This window comes from Semicossyphus pulcher, unplaced genomic scaffold, assembly GCF_022749685.1.
Source record: "Semicossyphus pulcher isolate SPU_LCO1_2020_fin unplaced genomic scaffold, fSemPul1.0.p SCAF_27, whole genome shotgun sequence".
NCBI lineage: Eukaryota > Metazoa > Chordata > Actinopteri > Labriformes > Labridae > Semicossyphus > Semicossyphus pulcher.
In genome coordinates, this window is record NW_027211701.1 from 5,831,781 (window position 1) to 5,852,247 (window position 20,467).

Sequence of the window (20,467 nt, forward strand, 5' to 3'; positions counted from 1 at the left end):
AGCGCTTGTTTACAGTGAATGGACTTTAAACGCTACTGTCAAACAGGACTGGTGTGATTTGTTTCTTTTAGTAGCAGAGTATGTATAAACATCTCCACCCATTGTGAATATGCCGGTGCTGTCTTTTATGGAACAGGACCAAACCGATGAATTTCACTCTGGTAATGAAAAGATACTAAAGATGCCATGCTCTGATGGCTTACCTGTTATTACATGCAATCATAAAGTTCCAACAAGTCAGCTAAAGCTTACTGTGTGTAAGTCAAAGTGTCATGCCATCTCTATGTCAGGTGAGACAGCGTCCAAGTATGTAATGGTTGTCACACTCTGTTTGCTACAGCATGCTCAAATCCACTGTCCACACACAAAATGAGGCAGAAAGTAAGGGATTAAGCGTCTATGAAATATGACACTGACTTAGCCAAAGATGAAAAGAGCTCAGATGTGCTGCTGTGTGCCACTGGGTTCAGTAACTGTACAACAAAAGGTGTATGAGCTAAGTCTACAGTTATGCTAAGTTTAAGTTATTCATTAAGGGAATTATAAAATTGGATTTTATATTAATGCTGCATTAATGTTAGAAACAATCTTGATACCCCTTTAGGACATTACTAACATTTTAACCTTTTGATCATTAAATGGCACAAAACCACAAATAAGGGGATTAAAATAAATCACACATTATAAAGGATTTAGTTACTTGTGTAAGTCTCCAATAAATCTTCATTTATTACAGTGTTTCACAATCAGTTTTACAGTAAAAGGACAAAAAATGCAAACAATAAAATAAATCACCTCTCATTCTTATAAGGTCATCTGTAATCTAATCTTTCCCTCTTATCTTGACCTAATATGTCCTCCCCTTCCACCCTCTACACTTCTTCTCCTGTACTCACTGTCATGTCTACATCCTTCCTTCACTCTCCGGACGTCTCCTGCTCCAGGGCCTGTGCACGTGCTGCCAGTGCTAACAACAGCCTGCGCAGTGCCCCCTGGTGCTGGGGGAACTCCTGACACACACGGAGCAGGATGGCGCTTGCAGTGTGCACACGCTCCATCTTGCTCTGCAGAGCGGCTCCGATGGATTCACTGGTGGATAAGGCTTGGTAGCTGCCCCCGCTCACCCCCTGCAGCTTCTTGGTCCGGCTCTGTAGAGCCACTAGGCGGGCCAGGTTCTACAGGGAGAGAAGGGTAGATAATGAGTGTGGATATATTTTGTGCTTTAGCTTTCCCACAGTGCCCCAGAAGGTGAAACAAACAACTAGTAGTTATTATTGGTATTCTAAGTGCGTGGGAGTAGTTGTCATGAATGGAAGCTCAATAAATCCACAGCAATGTCCACATGACCAAGAAATATGTTTAAATAAACATTCTCACAACCCCTTTGTAATACCTGCAAAAGACAGCGAGTATATTTCAGTCGAAAACCTTGACAAAAAAGTTATTACTTAAGTAAACAACCCCATTAACAACTATGTTTACAAAACTTGGGCTGTAGCCTTATACCAATGACTGTATATAGATGGACGACGCGTCCCAATCTGGTCTCATTGTACAGAAATCATTTTCACATTTGATGTCATTTGGAGCCAGAGTTGCGCTGTAGAGATCAGCAGGTGGAGCTGCTGTAGCCACTTCCGCTAACCAAAACATACACTTAAATTACCAGGGAAAAAATGGCAAAGATCCCGCACGCCGGCGTATTTTATAGGAGAACAGCTGTTTTTTGTGTTGGTCTGAAGGTAATGTTAACAGACATGGAAACTTCAATGACTGCAGTGATTGTGTTAGTTATGCTTCCTCTCACCGTTCCTCCTCTACTCTGCTAATCCGGAACAGATCGGCTGCAGGAGCCGTATTTGTCAACAGAGCTGTCAATCATCCTTTTTACAGCATCAAATAACTAATTAAAAATACATTTGTCAAGAAAATGAACACTTGTACATAAATCAGCATGATAATAACTAACTATAATGACAGAAACTGTGTTTGAGAAAAATGTATTTGCCGTGTATTTTGATTTTATGGTTAGACTCATGTCCTTTCTGTTAACATGAAGGAGGCGGGCTTTACTGCAGCCAGTCAGCAGTATATTGAAGCCAATGTTTTGGCCTCACTTTTAGGGAGCTGTCATGTCGTCCATTTTTTTATACAGTCTATGCCTAATACTTAGAATAATTTGAAAAATGTCAACGGATTGATGATTACCTCAGCTAGTGCTTAAAGTACTGTAAAATAAATTATAAAATCCAGTGTGAACTGAAGAGGCAGTACGGCAAAGAGTCAGTCACACACACAACATAAGTAAAAGCCGGAATAAAATAAAAATACAACACAGCATTTTTTAAGCATATTCACAGTCAATTTACATGATAGCAAGAACTCATTTGTTGTAATGCAGTACACAGTACAAAACGTGCTCCTTACACTGTCTTTGGTGTCCTGGAGATTGACAAACTCAGGGTCCAAAACGTAGCTGGTGCCGCAGAGATCTACCAGCTGCTGCTTCTGCTGTGTGAGCCTGTCACTCAAACTCTCTTGGCTCTCCTGTAGCTCCCTGATCACTTGCTCATACTTGGCCACATGCTAAAAAAATATACATACGGCACACAAAATGATTGTGCATTGTGCTTCAGGAACATGCACAAATATAGAAATACAATGTGTAAATCTCCTACCTTGTGTGTGTCCTGGATTTTGTGCCGCAGGCCCTGTATGACACGGTTCAGCTCACCCTTTGTAGTCGTTCTAACGGAACTGTGGAGCATGGCCTCCTTGCGCAGCACAATGGTCTCCCTTCTTGCCACTGTGTCTTCACTTTCTCTAAGCAACTGCTTCTGCTGCTTCATCAGCCGGTTGAGTCGCACCTGCCCAGAAACACACATGCTGGATGGAATCAACAGATTTTTAAACAAGCTCAAAAACATACATCAAAGCACAGAAAAATGCTGCGATGTCTGATGGATTTTACTTTATAAAATTACTCTAGAGGCTCAGCCATTCAATTTGTTCACTCTCTGTAACTCTCTCTTTAACCCAGTACTCTAATATTATTTTGGATGCTGTTTTATCCTTAAGCCCTTTTGTTCCTTAGATGATGAAGTTCCCCCACAAAAAACAGTTTGAAACATCTACAGAGCTCCTAAGAAGCAGCATTTTAAAAAACATTATTTGTATGCCTGACTTCTTCTTATTATAAATTGGAATGAATATTATGCAGATGTGTAAATATATAAAACTATATAATTCAACGTAAAAGGCCAAAACTAATTAAAAAACGCCATTGTTCTCTGCAACACTGCAATAAAGGTTGAAACCTGTTATAAACACATTTGCACTGATGATATGATCCTATTAATTTTCTCTACAGCACAAATACAGTAAAACAATGTTTGCAAAGTGTTTTTATTCCAAATATGTTTCACTTTTTGAAATTCAGACACATTTTGCGGGCTCTCCCAATAATACGTATACGTCTTTTAGAGTATAGGACAGGTGAAAGATTAGCAGACAAATTACTGTTCAGAAGGAATTAGGGGTACATTTCTGTCTTCACAAAGGGACCTTTAAATTTGACTGCCTGTGTACATCATAACACCCAAAAGTAAACAGCTAGGTGACAACTTAATATTACACAGTACAGTGGTATAAACATCATGTGCTCAAGGCTTTACCTCCATACGGTGTATCTCAGTCTTCATCCCCTGCATGTCTCCCTGGCCCATCTCCATGTCCACAACAGAACGAGTCTCTTTTACAAGCTGGATCTTCCTCTCCCAAAGCATTATCTGCCGCCTATTGGCCACACACACACACACACACACACACATACACACACAGACACACAACAAACAATGTATGTAAAAAACAGAACTAAGGCATGCACCTGACTGATATTAGCTGCCAATAACTGTAAAAATGAATTTCAACAGATTGTTTTAACATTAATTGGATGTAAAATGTTTTCATATTAATCACTATATTTAAATGTTTATATATTTAAATAAGTACCCTAGAGTTACTGTTTTTTAAGCAGTTATCTAAAGTAACAAGAAACCATAACAATATGACATCATCAATTGTCTGAATAAAGACAGGAACTATGAAGAACAGTAAGAATACATTTCCTTGTTAACTCATTACAATGCAGACATAGAAATACATAAACTCATGGTGAAAAAGAAAAGAATGTAGATGTAACTTACTGAACCTCGAGCAGACAGTTGAGGAGTCTCTCTTTTTCCTCCTGGGTCTTCTCATGTTTCATCTGCATCCCGATAGACTCCCGCTCAGCCTCCTAAAGACAGTATATCATGTTTAAAATCCTTAAGAAGTATAACTGCCAAAAAAGTACAACATGAAAAATAAATCAGTTATAACAAGCCTTGAGTCTGTGCAAGAAGTCGGTCTCCATCAGTCTATTCTCCTGCTCTAGCGCCACGCTTAGCTGTCTGTTCTTGCTGAGCAGGGTGTTGAGCTTCAGCAGGTCTCCCCTTAACATCTTTGCATTCTTCTCCAGCTCGGTCTCGTCACGATGCTCTACTTCAACCTGACCTGGTGGGTTTGGAGATGGTTCAATATCAGTTCATCAGGGTTACAACACATTTTTCTATGTGAAGAATTCCATACTTTTTTAGAACATTACACATGGCAATGTACTAAAATCACAACCTTTTGGCATGATCTATGTGAAACTCTGCTGTAGCTAAAATTGTAAATACTCCAATACCACTAGATCCACCAGTCTGTCTCTTGGGAAATATTACAAACCTGCAGTTAAATAAAAGTTCCAGAAAATTCATCGACAATGCTATTGCTGTTTACAGAAAATGGATTGTGTTAACCTGGAAGTCAAATTTCCCCCTCTCCATATCAAAATGGATATTATCACATAATATATAATATATATATAATATATCACATACCTAATAACATTACCTCTAGCAACTGTGGACATGCTGTAAACTTAAAACTGGTCCAACTACAGGCCTATACTAATGTCTAGTCCAGTGGTTTTCAAAGTGGGGGCCGCTAGGGGGGCCTCAGAAAATTGGAGGAAAAAAACAAAAAAAGCACAAAAAAAAACAAAAAAACATTTTATTTTTTAATTTTATTTTTTTAATAACCATTTGTCCTGAACCGTACAACACGTAAACTGCTGTAATCACAGATTCTCAAATTCAGCTGCAAATTCGGCATGACGATGTCATAACGACCTGGCGGTTGTTATCAAGCGGCTCTGCTCCTCAAGCTTGCGTGTAGCTAGCTAGAGCAAAATGAACAGGTTTTTGACAACAAATAGACCAAGGAGCAGACCAACAGCCCTGCCATGGAGGACTCTGCTGCAAAAAAACCTAAGAACTCAGCAGAACTCACTCTCATGAGGCAGCATACATTAAGTATGGCTTCACAGCAATACAGAAAAATGGCCATGATTGCCCGAAATGCGTCCTCTGTCTGGAGACTCTCTCAAACGAGTGTTTAAAACCTACGAAACTTCAGCGTCACTTGATGCAAAAACATCCGGCAGAGGCCGATAAAACAGTAGACTTCTTCAGACGTAAAGAAGAGCATTTGGTCAGGCAATCTGCTGCATTCACACAGCAAGCTACCGTGCCCGAGCGGGCCCTGAAGGCATCATTTTTAGCCTCATGCGACATTGCTCGTGCTAAAAAACCTCACACAATTGGAGAGGATTTGATTCTACCAGCTACCAAAGACATTGTCCGAGAATTGCTTGGTGAGGATGCTGCCAAAAAAAATCGACGCTGTCCCACTCTCTGTTGTCTGTGGGTTTAGGGGTCCCTGGCCGGAAGCTAATGCTGTTTGGGGGGCCTTGGCATGGAAAAGTTTTGAAACCCCTGGTCTAAAGTACATGGCGCAAGGGCCTGCACCTGGCACATTTGCTTTTTTACATTTGGTGGGTGGGACATTTGGGTGGACCATGTATTTATAGGCCTACCATCTATTCTGGTGGCTAATATTGAAATGGAGACACTTTCCAATTTACCTGAAGCTTATTTTAAACATTTCTTCCATTTACATCAGGACTCAGCTGTTCCACCATGAGACAGTTGAGTTGTTCAATGGTAATGCCATTGTAATTGTGTTTCATTTGTTTTATCATTATGATTCATTTAAGAATATACTGTGTGAACTGTGTCAAACTGGGAGCTGATGTCATGCTTCCCTTCAGCATGGACTAATACAGTAAAGAATTTTATGCTAAAATGTATTTGGTAAAAAAAAATTGACAAGTGTATGTCTTTACCACATGACCAGAGACCTGGATATGTTTTATGTTACGTTTATACCTGCACACCCATTTTGTATCATCCTCACCACTTTAAAGAGAGGCCCAGGCTTTGCAGTAGTCATACGTTTGATTATTGCTATCTATAAAAAATTGTCAGAGAAGCTGTTGCATGTTTTAGAAGTTACTTGGTTAACAGAGAAATGCTGCTCAGTAAAATACCCACACCTGGATTTTAGTTTGTGGACAGCCGGTGTATGACTGATGGACATGGTAAACAAAACCTAAGCATTCCTCGCAGTTTCCCATGATTAGTGTATTGTCTTGTTATCTCTATGATAACAGAGAACATAGACACATAGAACACACTCACACTTAAAATATCATTTTCAAAGTTTGGACCTTTGCAACTTACAGGGTTCTTAAATGTTACATTTTTCTAAGGCCTCAGGTATGTTAGTGGTAATGCAGGTTGGGGTGTCATCTCCATTATGTCCTGTTACTTTCAAGAGCAAAAGTCTATTCAGTACCTGTGACCTGTGAAAATAGAATATTAGTGCATTATTGTTGAAAGTTATGATCTTGAACTTGCAAGCTTTTTTTGAATGATGAGGAGATGGAACACATGATCAGAATGCTCCCTCGTCATAATTCCTCTAGAATGTTGCATCACAATGGACAGATCTAGAATGCAGCCTGTTCTATACTGAAAGCTCATTTGCGTTCAACCAACAGACCTGAGTAGTACCTCTCTGTCTTACTAGAAAACAAACCATCAACTATTGCAAACCAAAACTTTTCTTACATCTACCACTCTAAAAAGTCCTGATATTTGGACAATATCAAGTTGAACTGTGCTTAAACTGTTGAGTTAACTGTTACCACTGTAATCTTCCCGGCCTCACCTTCACCTTAACTGTACCGTCATGGACAGAAGATTCAGCCAAGGAAACTGGGTAAGATTGTCTAATTTAACCAAGACGCAATTCTTGGTGATCTCATTTTTCACCAAATGCCTCACAAGGCAATGTCTTCATATTTTAAGGAAGCCTCTTTTCTGTACAGTTTTCATTAGTGAGTGTTTTAAAACTTAAAGCAGTTATTGCAGCTGTAACTTAACTCCAAACAAACTTAACAGAAACAGATGTTGCAGAATTTGTTTCATAACTTTGTAAAACACAGAAAATACAGTCAACACTGCCAATACTCTATATGCTGTGGAGATTTCTGGTTTGGTTAAATATGTCTCAATTTAAATTGCTCCCTGTTGAGTGCTCCAGGAGGTACTGTCCCTAAACACAGTGTGTGAATAAGCACACTGGTTGTGCTTTTCTTCCCATCCATCCACTACATATATGTATGTTGCTGTCTTTCAGGCTTTTGGGCAGATGCATGTTGGTGCCTTTTATGCTCCAAACAGACCGGCTGCAGTGCTGCAGCAGCCCCAGCAGCCCCAGCCACAATCTGCTAATGCAGTTGTGCAGGGTCTGAGAGATGCCCTGTACTCTGCAATCAACGAGATAAAGTCCCTCAAAGAGGAAAATAAAACTCTGAAGGAGCAGATTCTGTTAGAGCATAAACAGGTGGAGGTGAACCAGCTCCGGCAGCAGGTCAAAGAAAAAGATGACCTCCTCATACGGGAGGTTAAAAAGCGACGGGCTAGAACCAAAGCCCACATTGACACCTTGCACCTGCTGGCCCAAAAGGACAACGAGCTGAGGAGAAGTGAGGAGCAGTGGAGGAGCAGGTGTGATGCTCTGGAGAAGAGCCTCATTGATAAGGCCAACCAGCTGCAGGTATGCTGTCTCAGCTCAGTGTTTCACTTCAGATTACTGACTTGTTGTATTCTTACAGGTGGTTTCAGATGGGCAGTAAAAAATACTGTTTTTGTCTCTTCAGATGCTCACCGTCATGAAGGAGCAGGAGCAGTTGGATAAAACAGCAAGAAAGGAACAGGAAGAGATACAAATTAAAGAGGAGGGGAAAGATGAAGAAGAGAAGATAATGGATAAGAAAGAGAAGATGAAGAAAGAGGTGGATGAAAAGGTGGAAGACAAAGACAAAGAAAAGGAGGAGAAGGAGATGAAGAGGAGTGAGGAGACAAAAGCTCCAAAAAAGAAGCAAGAGGAAAAGAATGTGGAAGAGGAGGTGAAGGAGTATGATGAAGAGAAGATAAAAGAAGACAAAGAAAAGATGGAAAAGCAGAAGAAAGAAAATAATGAGGAAGAGGGAAAAGAAAAAGTGGAGTGCAAAGAAAATGTTATGTTGGAGAAGGAGACGGAAAGGAGTGAAGAGAAAGAAACAAATAACAAAGAGATGAAGAAGGCAAAGAAGAAGAGGAGGAAGAAAAAGAACAGGGGTGCAAACTGACTGCAACAGTCAGGAGGGTGACCCTGCAGCTTGTTTGAGTCATGTGACAACTGTGGGACACCCAGTCCTCTGTAACCTAACTCCCTACCTATCTTACCCACTCCTTTCTTCCTAACCCTTCCACCCGTCCACAACCCCCCCACCCCCCCTCCTGCTAACCCTCCTTCACCCCCAACCCTTACCCCTTACCCCTCCTTCACCCCCAACCCTTACCCCTTACCCCTACCCCATCCCAACCCATCTTTTCTGTTGCATGTATTAAATGTTGTGAACATTAAAAAAAAAAAAAAAAATCATTCTGTTTTGTCGAAGCTACAGCTGTCTGTTTATGCAGACTGTCTGTGTATATGTATAAATACATCATTTTACAATGATCAGTACTACAGCATTACTGTAGCCTCATTTTGGTTTTCAGATGTATCTCAGAGAGCTTGGGTCTGCACTAATATGTGATGTGTTCTCTATGACAACGTGGCAAATCTGGGAAAAAGTATAATTTTGATTGTCTGGTCAAAACTGCCAAATTTATGATGGCAGCAGCTCTGATTGATTGTATTCATCATTCAAAAACTTTGCATTATACCATGTAATTTATTCCTGTCCACATACTTTTGGCCTACAGCTGCCTCAGTGCCTCAGCTTTCATTTTAAGTCGAAATACTATAGCACAATTATATTTTCCAAAGCAGAGTTTGTGCTCCAACATTATGGTAACAGTTTGAGGAAGGCCTTTCCTGTTTCAGTGTCAGCACTCATACTGAAAAAGTGTCAATTTCTGTAGAGTGCTCCAAATTTGTAGGAAGCAAATGTATCCTACTTGCACCCATCTGTACGCCTGTGGGCGTATTGATGTAGGTGGGGTCCTGCACAATATTGGGTCATTGCAACTTGAGGAAGCACAAAGAAATCAGCCATTGCTCACAAAAACCTGGTCGCAGGACCTAGAGAGCTATGGCCCATGGTCTAAAGCAGTGGTTTTCAAAGTGGGGGGCCGCCAGGGGGCGCTAGGGGGGCCTCAGAAAATTGGAGAAAAAAGCCCCCCCCCCCAAAAAAAACATTTTATTTTTTAATTGTATTTTTTTTAATAACCATTTGTCCTGAACCGTACAACATGTAAACTGCCGTAATCTCAGATTCTAAAATTCAGCTGCAAATTCGGCATGACGACGTCATAACGACGTCATAATGGCGGTTGTGCTCCTCAAGCTTGCGTGTAGCTAGCTAGAGCAAAATGGACAGGTTTTTGACAACAAATAGACCGAAGGAGCAGACCAACAGCCCTGCCATGGAGGACTCTGCTGCAAAAAAACCTAAGAACTCAGCAGAACTCACTCTCATGAGGCAGCATACATTAAGTATGGCTTCACAGCAATACAGAAAAATGGCCATGATTGCCCGAAATGCGTCCTCTGTCTGGAGACTCTCTCAAACGAGTGTTTAAAACCTACGAAACTTCAGCGTCACTTGATGCAAAAACATCCGGCAGAGGCCGATAAAACAGTAGACTTCTTCAGACGTAAAGAAGAGCATTTGGTCAGGCAATCTGCTGCATTCACACAGCAAGCTACCGTGCCCGAGCGGGCCCTGAAGGCATCATTTTTAGCCTCATACCACATTGCTCGTGCTAAAAAACCTCACACAATTGGAGAGGATTTGATTCTACCAGCTACCAAAGACATTGTCCGAGAATTGCTTGGTGAGGATGTGGGGTCCCCGGCCAGAAGCTAATGCTGTTTGGGGGGCCTTGGCATGGAAAAGTTTGGGAACCCCTGGTCTAGTCTATGTCATGACGTGTGTTGGTCTCTTCCTTATTAGATACATAAATGTGCACTTAGGTGTGTGTATATGTATCTACATTAGTATGTATGTGTATGCTTATGTATATAAATGTGTACGTGGAGATATGTTTAATGTATTCTCTTTTTGCATTATTTTTTGTTTGTTTTATTATTATTGTATCATTGACTTCGTTTTAGAGGGAATAAGTTGTTCTTCTTTTTTTTTCACAAATACAAAAAAATCAAAAATCAAGTATTAAAAAAAAAGAAGGTATTCCTTACTTTTCAAAGCTCCAATTTTCATAATTCTGTAGATTGCACCAATAACATTTCATACCACAGTAAAAATAGCGTAATGTTTATTCTGAAAATGAATGGATTTAAAATCAAACTGTTAATGTGTATGTTAAATTCTGACTATTTATGCTCATATGTTGCCAAGTATTCACAGCAATGCATTTACCCTTGCATATGGCTTACAATTGCCACCTCAGAATCTTTAGCCGACCAGGTACAATATTTGGGATTGTCAGACCAGCCCTTTTAACTCCCATTTAGCAATTATGGATCTTGAGTCCTCACCGACATCTCTGCCCGACGAGAAAGTAAATTGGTGCCACCCATATTTATGCTATTTTCCCCTAACATAGAAACTATATAGCCCTGGGATTGACTGGCGAGCAATCCAGGGTGAACTCTGCCTCTCAGCCAATGACAGCTGGGATAGGCTCCAGCCCCCCGTGCAACTGAGCAGAATAAGCAGTATAGATAATGGATTGATGGGTATAAATTATATAATATTATATTTTTGTATCCATTAAATGTTTTAGTGTCTTTTATATATGAGCACTGAAAATGGGTTTAAAAATTGGTTAGTTAACTTAATTTGTACAGCATCTGCCTAGCCTTGTTTATTCTCTGCATTCATGGATACTACAATAAATGTTCTGTGTGTGCGATCAAATCATTTTTAGAAATTCTCAATTTTACATACGAAAAAAACAATGTTGGTACAATCGCCTAAAAACACAAACTTTACTTTTATCATACTTATCCAGACCTGGAAGTGACTGGAATTAAGCTGATTATTTTTCCATACGGTGAAGGAATCCCGAGCTTATGTGGGATCGAGAAGAGAACTGCATTACTGCATTTTTGCAATGGTTTTACAATAAATACAATTTTGATGTCAGACTGATTTGATCAAATATTTAAAAATTAGTTTTGTGTCTTATTTTTTCATATGTGTGCTTCTTTATAACTACATTACTTACTCTCCAGGCATATTTTCTTCTGCTGCATGCCTGTGTACTCTGTCTGTAGTTTGAGCATATCCTTGCTGTTGGCTTCTATTTCCCGGGTCAGTCCTATTAGAATCCCCTGCCGTTTCATCCAGAGCTGCTTGACACTCTCGATATTTACCGCCAACTCCTCAATCTGAGCCATCAATGCATGTATCTTGATTTGCAGAGGACTCAGGTCCTCATGCTGGGAATAATAGCAAAAAAATCACAAAGAAAGCATGTGGTGTTAATAACTGACCATTAAAATTGTTGTTCAGGATTTATATTCCACATTTAAGAAGTTGAGGAATTACTGCTTGCCTAGAATAACTCACCCCAGTGCTGGCTGCGATTTGTGCAATCTTTTTGTTACAGTTTGCAACGATGGCCTGCTTCTGCCCAATGAGTATGACAAAGGAGGAAATCTCTGCCTGGTTAGTTGTCAGCATCTTGTTGTACTTTGCAATCTCTTCATCAAGGGCCTCCTGGGTGAGGGTCAGGCTGTCCAGATGTTGGCTGACTTCGCTGCTCTCCAGTTCCACCACCACTATGTTGTTCTCCAGCTGCCACAATTGAGAGATCTAAAGGAGAGGGAGAGAAGTCAAGCAATGAAGAAAAGTATTATTATGCATCTTAATTATTATCATATTGTACATTTTGAAGACTTTTTTTTTTTTACTGTAACAAACTGCAGGTTGGGAGTTTGAAAGAGTTTGAAAGAAGGGGGTATTTGGGAGTTAGGGACGTCTAATGAAAGATAATAATTGCTAACTCAACTAAGAAAGGTCCAGTTTTACACTAAAAATCTAAGAATATGATAATAATTTTAATAATGATATTTTTAATAATATGATAATGTAAATGACAAGATGATCACTTGTGATGACTCTGTGAAAAAGGACTTCAGAGGACAGACATTTGCTGTCAGTGTTGATTCTGCATATTTTGATTGATTGATGGTTAACCTTTTATATTTAATATTTAACAGCCTCAAACATTCTGAATGCTTTTTCTTTCTAAATCCCATATTTACCTTTTCCCTCTTTAGTGTTGCTATCTTGCTGGTAAGCCTTTGGGAGTATTTGGCAGCCTTGTTGTGGGTGAGTTTCTGCTGCATATTAGTCATGATCTTGTCCTCCAACTCCAGACGCACAGCATTTTCTTTTTCCAACTGCCTCCTCTGATCGTTGACTTCAACCTGGTGGGTGCTGGTTTCCTAAAGCAATAAAGAAAAAAGAGCTGGAGAGAGGAATGGCTACAGAGGGAAAGAAAAAATTAAGGAAAAGGTGTTTGCTATTATGCTAGTCAATGCAAAGATCTGATACCATTAAGTGTTAGTTCCCCAAAATCTTTAGGTTTTAGGTAAATCATCATGTTACAATAACAAACAGCAACAGTGGGGTATTTTTTTCCACCAGTGTCATATCTTTTTTTAATGACACTAGTATCTGATTGGTTAGTATCAACCAAGTGTAGATATTATAATTGGTATTTGGTAGGAAAAATGGTGTGGTTACATCTCTAATTGCAAGAGGACACCTCTCTGTACAAACGGGTGCAAAGCTGTCAAAAGAGCACCTTAGACAGCCTGGCCAGTGTGCGTTCAGTCTCTCTCAGGGTGCGGACGCAGGTGCTGTAGTGGGCATGCAGAGCCTCTTGCTGGCCTTGCTTCTGTGTGATTTGCTTTTTGGAGGTGTCACCATCCATCTGGGACCATTTTAGCTGCATAGTTAGTGTCTCGTTGTACTCTTGCTCCTCTGTGACGGATTTCTTGTAGGCCTCAATCTCTCTATCCAGCAATATCCCCTGGTGCTTGACGGTGCTTGGAGAAACAAAACACAGGAATAAATAGACACTTGCATTTAATATATTTTAACTTTCTATCTAAATCTAAAATTCTTAATGGGTCTACTTCAAATACTGTGTTGTATTTTCTTTATATTTTCTAAACAATGTGATATTTGTTGAAATATGTGACCCCAAAGTCACATTTTATCAAAGCAAATCCAATCTTGGTTTTCATTTCCATCATCTTAAAGACAGCAAACCAAAATTCCTCACTGCAAAGACGCATCATCCCCATGATGCTGTTTATAAGGCATGTCTTGAGCAGGGATATCATCAGTTACATGTTAGAAAAAGCACAATTTATTCTGTCCTCATCCTCACCGTATGGCCTCCTGCATGGCGCTGAAGGCCTCATCTCGCCTCCTCATGCCCAACAGGCTGCAGCTCCACTGCTGCAGCAGCTGTTTACGAGCCATGGCCAGAGACTCTATTTCCATCTCAGCCTGCATACAAACAAGAGTAGTATGTCAGGAGTGTTTTTGTATAGATACTTCTTAGAATCAGAATCAGAATCGGGGTTTATTGCCAAGTAGGTTTAAACATACAAGGAGTTTGTTTTGGTGTTTTGGTGCAGAACAATTAACACAGAACTAGAATAAAATAAATAAAAGACTTAAATAGAATGGGATAAAAAATAGGCAATAAGATTAAAACTATAAAAAACAATACGTAGAATACAAAATATGTACAAAAGGTGTAACATAAAAACTGTACAGATGTGCAGGATATTGGTGAGTGCAAAAGCTTACAGTATAAAATGACAAATAGTGCATTGTACAGACAACACAGTGTGCGTTAATGTAATGCATATAGTCTGATTTAGATTTAACAATTTGCAAAGAACATTAGAGGCTTACATTTGCTTTAACAAATGAACAATATGTTGTTCTGAAGGGACAACAGCATTTCCTGCTGGTGTTTTTTATTATTTTATTATTAAATTTTGTTGTTTATGGTTGAGTGACTCAAGTCCATCAATACTGTACTGTCATAATAATCATATATACTGTTATTTCTTCTTCTTTTGACTTTTCAGCAAAAAAAAAAGTAACTTTAAAAGTAACACAGAGTATCATCCAACCAAATTAAGTGCATAGACTGTGAAAAACTTGGTTAAAATTTTTTTGTTAGGCTTAAAATGGGAGGGAATATGGGATTTACATCTGTTATTTGTTAAGTCCAAATGAATGCTAATATTGCTCTATATCCACTGGTACATACTACAGTGAAAATGTAAACAGTCAACTGTTTTCTAACAAGTTTGCCATGAGAAACAAATTGTCAATATTTTTATGACAGCTAATTCATACCCCCAAGTGGCCAAAAAATATACGAGTGATCCTTTAATCTTTACAAATTACAAAAAAATAATGTCCATATTATTTTACTCTTAATAGTCACATGAATGTATAGTAATCTCTTAGTGATGAAAGGCACTTTCAACTAACAGTCATAGCTGTCTTGTGCCATACTATACTCACCTCAGAAAGAGCCTCTTTGGCTGCCTGTGTCTCTTCTGATTGAGCATTAGCCTGGGCTTCAAACATGGCTATCTGTTCCTCCAGCCTCTCCATATCTTTTGTTAGACGCCCCACATACAAATCCTGATGATCAAGAAGTATTGTCAATGAATAACAAATTAACCTTATAAGGTCACAACTTTAAAACCTGCCATGTTTTTAATGTGCCCTGTCCACCTGCTTCATTTTCTGCTCTTCGGCCTGGTTCTTCTCAGCTCCTGCTTTGTTTCTGGCATTCTTCAAAGCTTTTACATGAGAGTGCAAATCTTCACTGACTCCTTGTGTGAAGACTAGGTTCAGCATCAGGTTGTCTAACTCAGACTGTAGCCGGGACACTATGGAAAAGATACACAGCAATCAAAATTGACACAATGCATTAAGTGGACTTGTACTGTTGCTGTTTTGCTGTTGCTCAAACAGTACTATATATCCAATGGATCAAACTAAAGGCTGTGTTCAAAGTCCATGAGGAAGTAACAATGATGACATATTAAATCACTTTAATTAAGTTTTAACCATTGGATATTTTGCACAAACACTGAAAACTGAAATTCACATGGCTTCTTAAAACACATTTCTGAATCTGTGTCACTTTCCTGACCTATCTTTACAAATATTTTCTCAGATTTCCAAATTTGTTGTCAAACATGGAAATTAAAACATATTATTTCAGTGTTGTTAGATTTGTTATTTATAGTAAATGGACAGGCAGAATAACATTGAACCCTGGAACACCACTAAATGCAAGTCAGTCTCACCATTGGCCTTGGCTTCGCTGTTCTGGCTAGTACTACCAGAATACTGGCCCTTCATCACCCCCAGCTGATCCTGTGCCTGCCGATGTTTGGCTTCAGCCCGTTCCTTGGTATGATGATGGTCTTCAAGCCTGGTTTGGAATCTGGCAAGCTGCTCCTGAACCCTGAACAACTCATTCCCTACCTCATTTATGTCGTTTTCTTCTGCCTTCTCTATTGCAAGCTGGGGTAGTGAAAGAGAGGGAATAAAATATCTCTATTAGACTCTCAGATAATCTCTGACTTTGTATACCTTTTTTCATATTGTTAATATTTCTATGCTGGTTGAGTAGACAGTATGCTTCATCTGCGACAGTAGAGCAGAATAAAGAAGTGCAATTCTAATGTCTACACAGGTCAACAGCACCATCTTCTGGACGTATTGAGATGCTCCACGTGCCAAGTCGGAAATGTTCCCTGACTTTGCTTGTTGACTACAGGATGTTTGCTTCTTTAAGTGTATGTGTATTTGAGAACTAATGGAGCAAAGACGAGAAAAAAACAGAAAGGAGCAGAAAACAATGTGTATTTGTTGTTGACAGAAAAGTAGCCAACCTTTTCTTTCAGGTTCAGGTTGATCCTCTCCAGCTGCTTTCTGAGCTGGCTGCTTAAAGCAGCTTGCTGCCTTCTGACCAGATCCTGCAAACAGATCAAACATCAATATAATTACAGTGGGTTAGATAACTATGAATTTATGACTATGAACCAATTGTAGTACATATGTCTATGACTTCAAACTAACTCTTCATTGTGTGTAGCATTTACATATCTTTCAGACAGCTGAGTGGATACTTCTGCCCACTCTATATTTGTTGGAATGCACAAGCTTACTTTTAAGTATTACCAATGCACCTATAGACTAGACATAGTGACATTGTTTCCATTACTCTGTTTAAAAAAAAGAAGAAGACTAAACCTATTCTCTTAGAAGTACTGATTTGATTAATATTGAAGGAGAAGCTACAGACATGTTCAGGGTCAAGAACAATGTACTCCTCCTCCTCCTCCTCCTCCTCCTCCTCCTCCTCCTCCTCCTCCTCCTCCTCTTCTTCTGGCAGTGGATCCTGATCCTCCATTTCTTCGGATGTGTTAAGGCCTAAGAGGTGAGGTATCAACGGCACCAGAGGAACATTTCCCTGCACTGAAAAACAGACAAAAAGGACCTTCTTAAAGCAATCAAAATATCTAACTTTAAAAATGATGAAGAATCATGAGTGATAAAGAACTTGTAAATATGTAATTGGAAGTACCTTATGTCTTTCTCTGATTGTGTCTTCCAAAGGGATATATGAGCATTTTATCTCCATTTACTGACCCATGCTTTTGTACCATGTTATTCTCCTTGTTTATAGTAACTATCACCAGGAAGTGTAAGTGAATTAAGGTGCTGTTATCTTATGGCAAAGTATCTTGCCATTTGATAATAAAAGTTTCATGTATTTAGTCTAAAACAACAGAAAGAGCTTTTGAAAAAGGGAATCCTCAGCAAACCAGCCTTAAGAAGCTGTTTTGCACTTCTTACTGTAGTAGTTAATTTATACTGATTTCTGTGCTACACTTGCCCATTCCTCGGGATAGGACAACTACAACAAATTGCGAATCCCAAAGAGTGTTACTGTGTGACTGACCTGAATGTATGGCTCCAGGAGAGTATTCATCTGCACCACTGCGGTCAGAATAAGGCTGGGGTGTCACAACATCAGGCACTGGTCCTGGCTGATTCTGCAAGCCACACCAGGACACAGACAGAAAGCATGTATAAAAGGTCTATGACACTGATTAGGATTTAGACAGTGTGTAGTTTAAGATACACTACCAGTCAAAAGTTTGGACACACTTTCCCATTCACTTGTATGAGAAAATGTGTCCAAACTTTTGACTGGTAGTGTATGTCTACATTTTAGAGTGTTATGGGATCTTTTGTTTTGCAGGACAGACATTGTGTGCAACACTATAATCAATTAGATTTCTTGTTAACTTATAATATACACACATACTAAAGGCACGATATCACAACACATGGAAAAATGTAACATTAGGGATGTGCATTTGGATTTTTTTTTAGAACACTTAACCGTCCCTCTTAACTGTTAATAACCGGTTAACCCACAAGTTTAAAATGTACTTTTTGGACTGGATAAAAGTCTGATTTATAAAGAACAGCCAGAAGACTATGGGAGACCGACAACAAGCTCCATCATACGCGATTATCCTGATGCGTGCTCTCCCTAATACTTGCAAAAGCACACACAAAGTTATAGCTACCTGTGGCACCGACAATCGTGCCCACAGATATTAATACACTGTCCAGCGTCCAAATATGCACGCAAGTGAGCATACAGTCATGTGATCCAGCAGCAACAATAAGTAAACAAACATTTACAGCCTTCCTTTCTTTGATGATAAGCACACAGAACTTTAATAAACATAAGATCCTGTACGGTCCTGAGGCGTGTCTGGAGTTTTTAAATAATTAATGAGATACGATGCTGTGCCTCGTGCGTAAATGTTAAGTTCGTTTCTGCTTAAAAAACAGTTAATACCTTAACAACAGGCTATGGAAATGTAAAATAAAAAAGGCCAGGCCTACACCAGTTCTTTTTATGTAGGACAGTTTGTCTACTGGTTTTGCTGAAGAAATAGCAACATGTTGACGACATGCTGTGTGTGGGGTCAGACGTACCGTGATGTCCCAGGAGCAGAGACATGCAACAAAGCTTTTTTTTTCCAGTTTTTTTAAACTGTTTAACTGCTAGTTTCATTTTGGTCTCCTCTCAGGCTTAGCTCAGCTAACAAAAACAAATGGTGTGTTTCCCAAATATATATATATATTAAAAACAATTACATTTTATTTAACTGTTTAACTGGTAGTATTAACCGGTTAAAATTCTTAACAGTTAGTTAACGGTTAACCGGTTAAAGTGCACATCCCTAATCCACATGAATCCATAAGGATTTGATAAAAGAGTAAAAAGTGCAAAATGAAACATGGTAACGCTTTATAATACAGCATGTAATATCGCCATATGTATCTGTTCTTTAATGTAGGTATAATGGAGTAAGGGAGTAACAACTAGGAATTTTAGAGGCTTGGACAAAAACGTTACACTGTAAGTATTTTGTCAGTACTGGGTACCTACAGTGTAATTTAAAGAAATGAGAAATTACTTATACTCATTATTCTGTAAGTACTAGGTACTCACGGGTTACTTTAGAGGAAAGGACAAATTACTTGCACTGTAAGTATTCTGGAGGTTTTACATACTTACGGGTTACTTTAGCGAAAATAAGAAATTAGTTACTCTAAGTATCTCCACTGTTCTCCTATACCTACACTGTGCTTACTCTGTTAGTACCCAGTAAGATGAGGGCTGCGGGCTGTATAATGAAGTTTCCACTGTTTCCCTGTACCTACACTGTAAGTACACTGTAAGATTTAGTCTCAAAGATTTTAGTTTCACACTCTTTAATGGCACCTTTGGCAGTATGTGGCAGCCAAAGGAGTACACTTCCCAATTCAACCAGACGTCTATGCTTGGCTCTCTTTGTTATGGTTGTAACTCTTGATTTTCCTCGCTGACGGTCACTTTCCTTTTTAGACTGTTTGCTTTCATCTGAGGGTTGAATTTTTTTTCCTTTTCTTTGGATTTTCACTTATTTTTGAAGTTGTATCTGTAGTCATCAATCTTTTCTTTGTTTGTTCAGCCATAGTAGATTACTGTTTACTCGCACCACTTGCAGAGACTGGAAAACCAGCCGCTTAGCTCCGCCAACCTTCTCTGGAAGACCAACCACTGCTGGGTGATGGAAAACGCGTCAAGTCTATAATAATACTATATACTGCAAATGCAAAGGCTTTCATCAGTGGGCCATAGGCTCAATCACCATTGTGTTACCTCATTCAGTGGTAGATAGTGACCTAACAGACTTAAGTACAGACTTCCTCAGTTGACACAGGTTACCTCTTTTTGAACAGGTTGTGCAGTCACTTCACACTCCTCTGCAGTATTAACTCTTCCATCCGGCAGCTTGCTGTCCCTCTCCTCTTGGCTGGAGCTTTCCATCCTTCCCTCCTCTCCACCAACCGCCGCGTCCTCCCCACTAGCGCTCTGCATTACACCTGTGATGACAAACAAGTGGTCTGAAGATAGTTGCATAAGCATACCTTTAACAGGTAGCGTTAGTCCCACTGCCCCCTTTTAAACAGATAAGCATACTATAGCTGTACTATTTTTTTTATAGTTTCAATTTATACTGTAGCCAAAGTTATCCATATGGGATTTGGGATTTGCCATCAAATCCTCAAATTAGCGAAACCACAGCTAACTATCTTAGGGGTAACGGTTCATTTATGGGCCCCGAGCCCTGGGTTAACGTACTTAAGCGGCCATTCGAGCTCAGACAGAGGTTAACCGAAAGTTACAATAGTAGACGTTTAGGTCAGGCTGAGGGACATTAGTTATGTAACAAAGGAAGAAAAAACCCCAGCATATATCTGAATAAAACATTGCTAATAATTCCATCGAATTTTAATAACATCAACGCCATGGATACTCACCACCGTAGCACAATCAGCCTACGCCGTTACTAGGCAACCGCAAACTTCCGTTAAAGTGTGGTG

At 39.5% G+C, this 20,467-nt stretch overlaps 1 protein-coding gene across 1 annotated transcript; it reads right to left on the minus strand.

Annotated features, from left to right (window-relative positions):
* Positions 1–716: 716 nt before the first annotated feature.
* ccdc40 (coiled-coil domain 40 molecular ruler complex subunit) lies at positions 717–20,416 on the minus strand. The gene is made up of 19 exons (XM_069676774.1): positions 20,405–20,416; positions 19,809–19,966; positions 17,475–17,568; positions 16,815–16,987; positions 16,402–16,485; positions 15,811–16,030; positions 15,230–15,387; positions 15,014–15,136; positions 13,854–13,975; positions 13,263–13,506; positions 12,718–12,900; positions 12,020–12,265; positions 11,676–11,889; positions 4,385–4,554; positions 4,206–4,297; positions 3,675–3,795; positions 2,679–2,867; positions 2,428–2,586; positions 717–1,175 (listed from the first exon to the last, which is right to left on the minus strand). The coding sequence occupies exons 2-19, from the start codon at positions 19,959–19,961 to the stop codon at positions 918–920; spliced, it is 3,003 nt and encodes a 1,000-aa protein (XP_069532875.1). The 5' UTR covers positions 19,962–19,966; positions 20,405–20,416; the 3' UTR covers positions 717–917.
* Between the last annotated feature and the right edge of the window lie 51 nt (positions 20,417–20,467).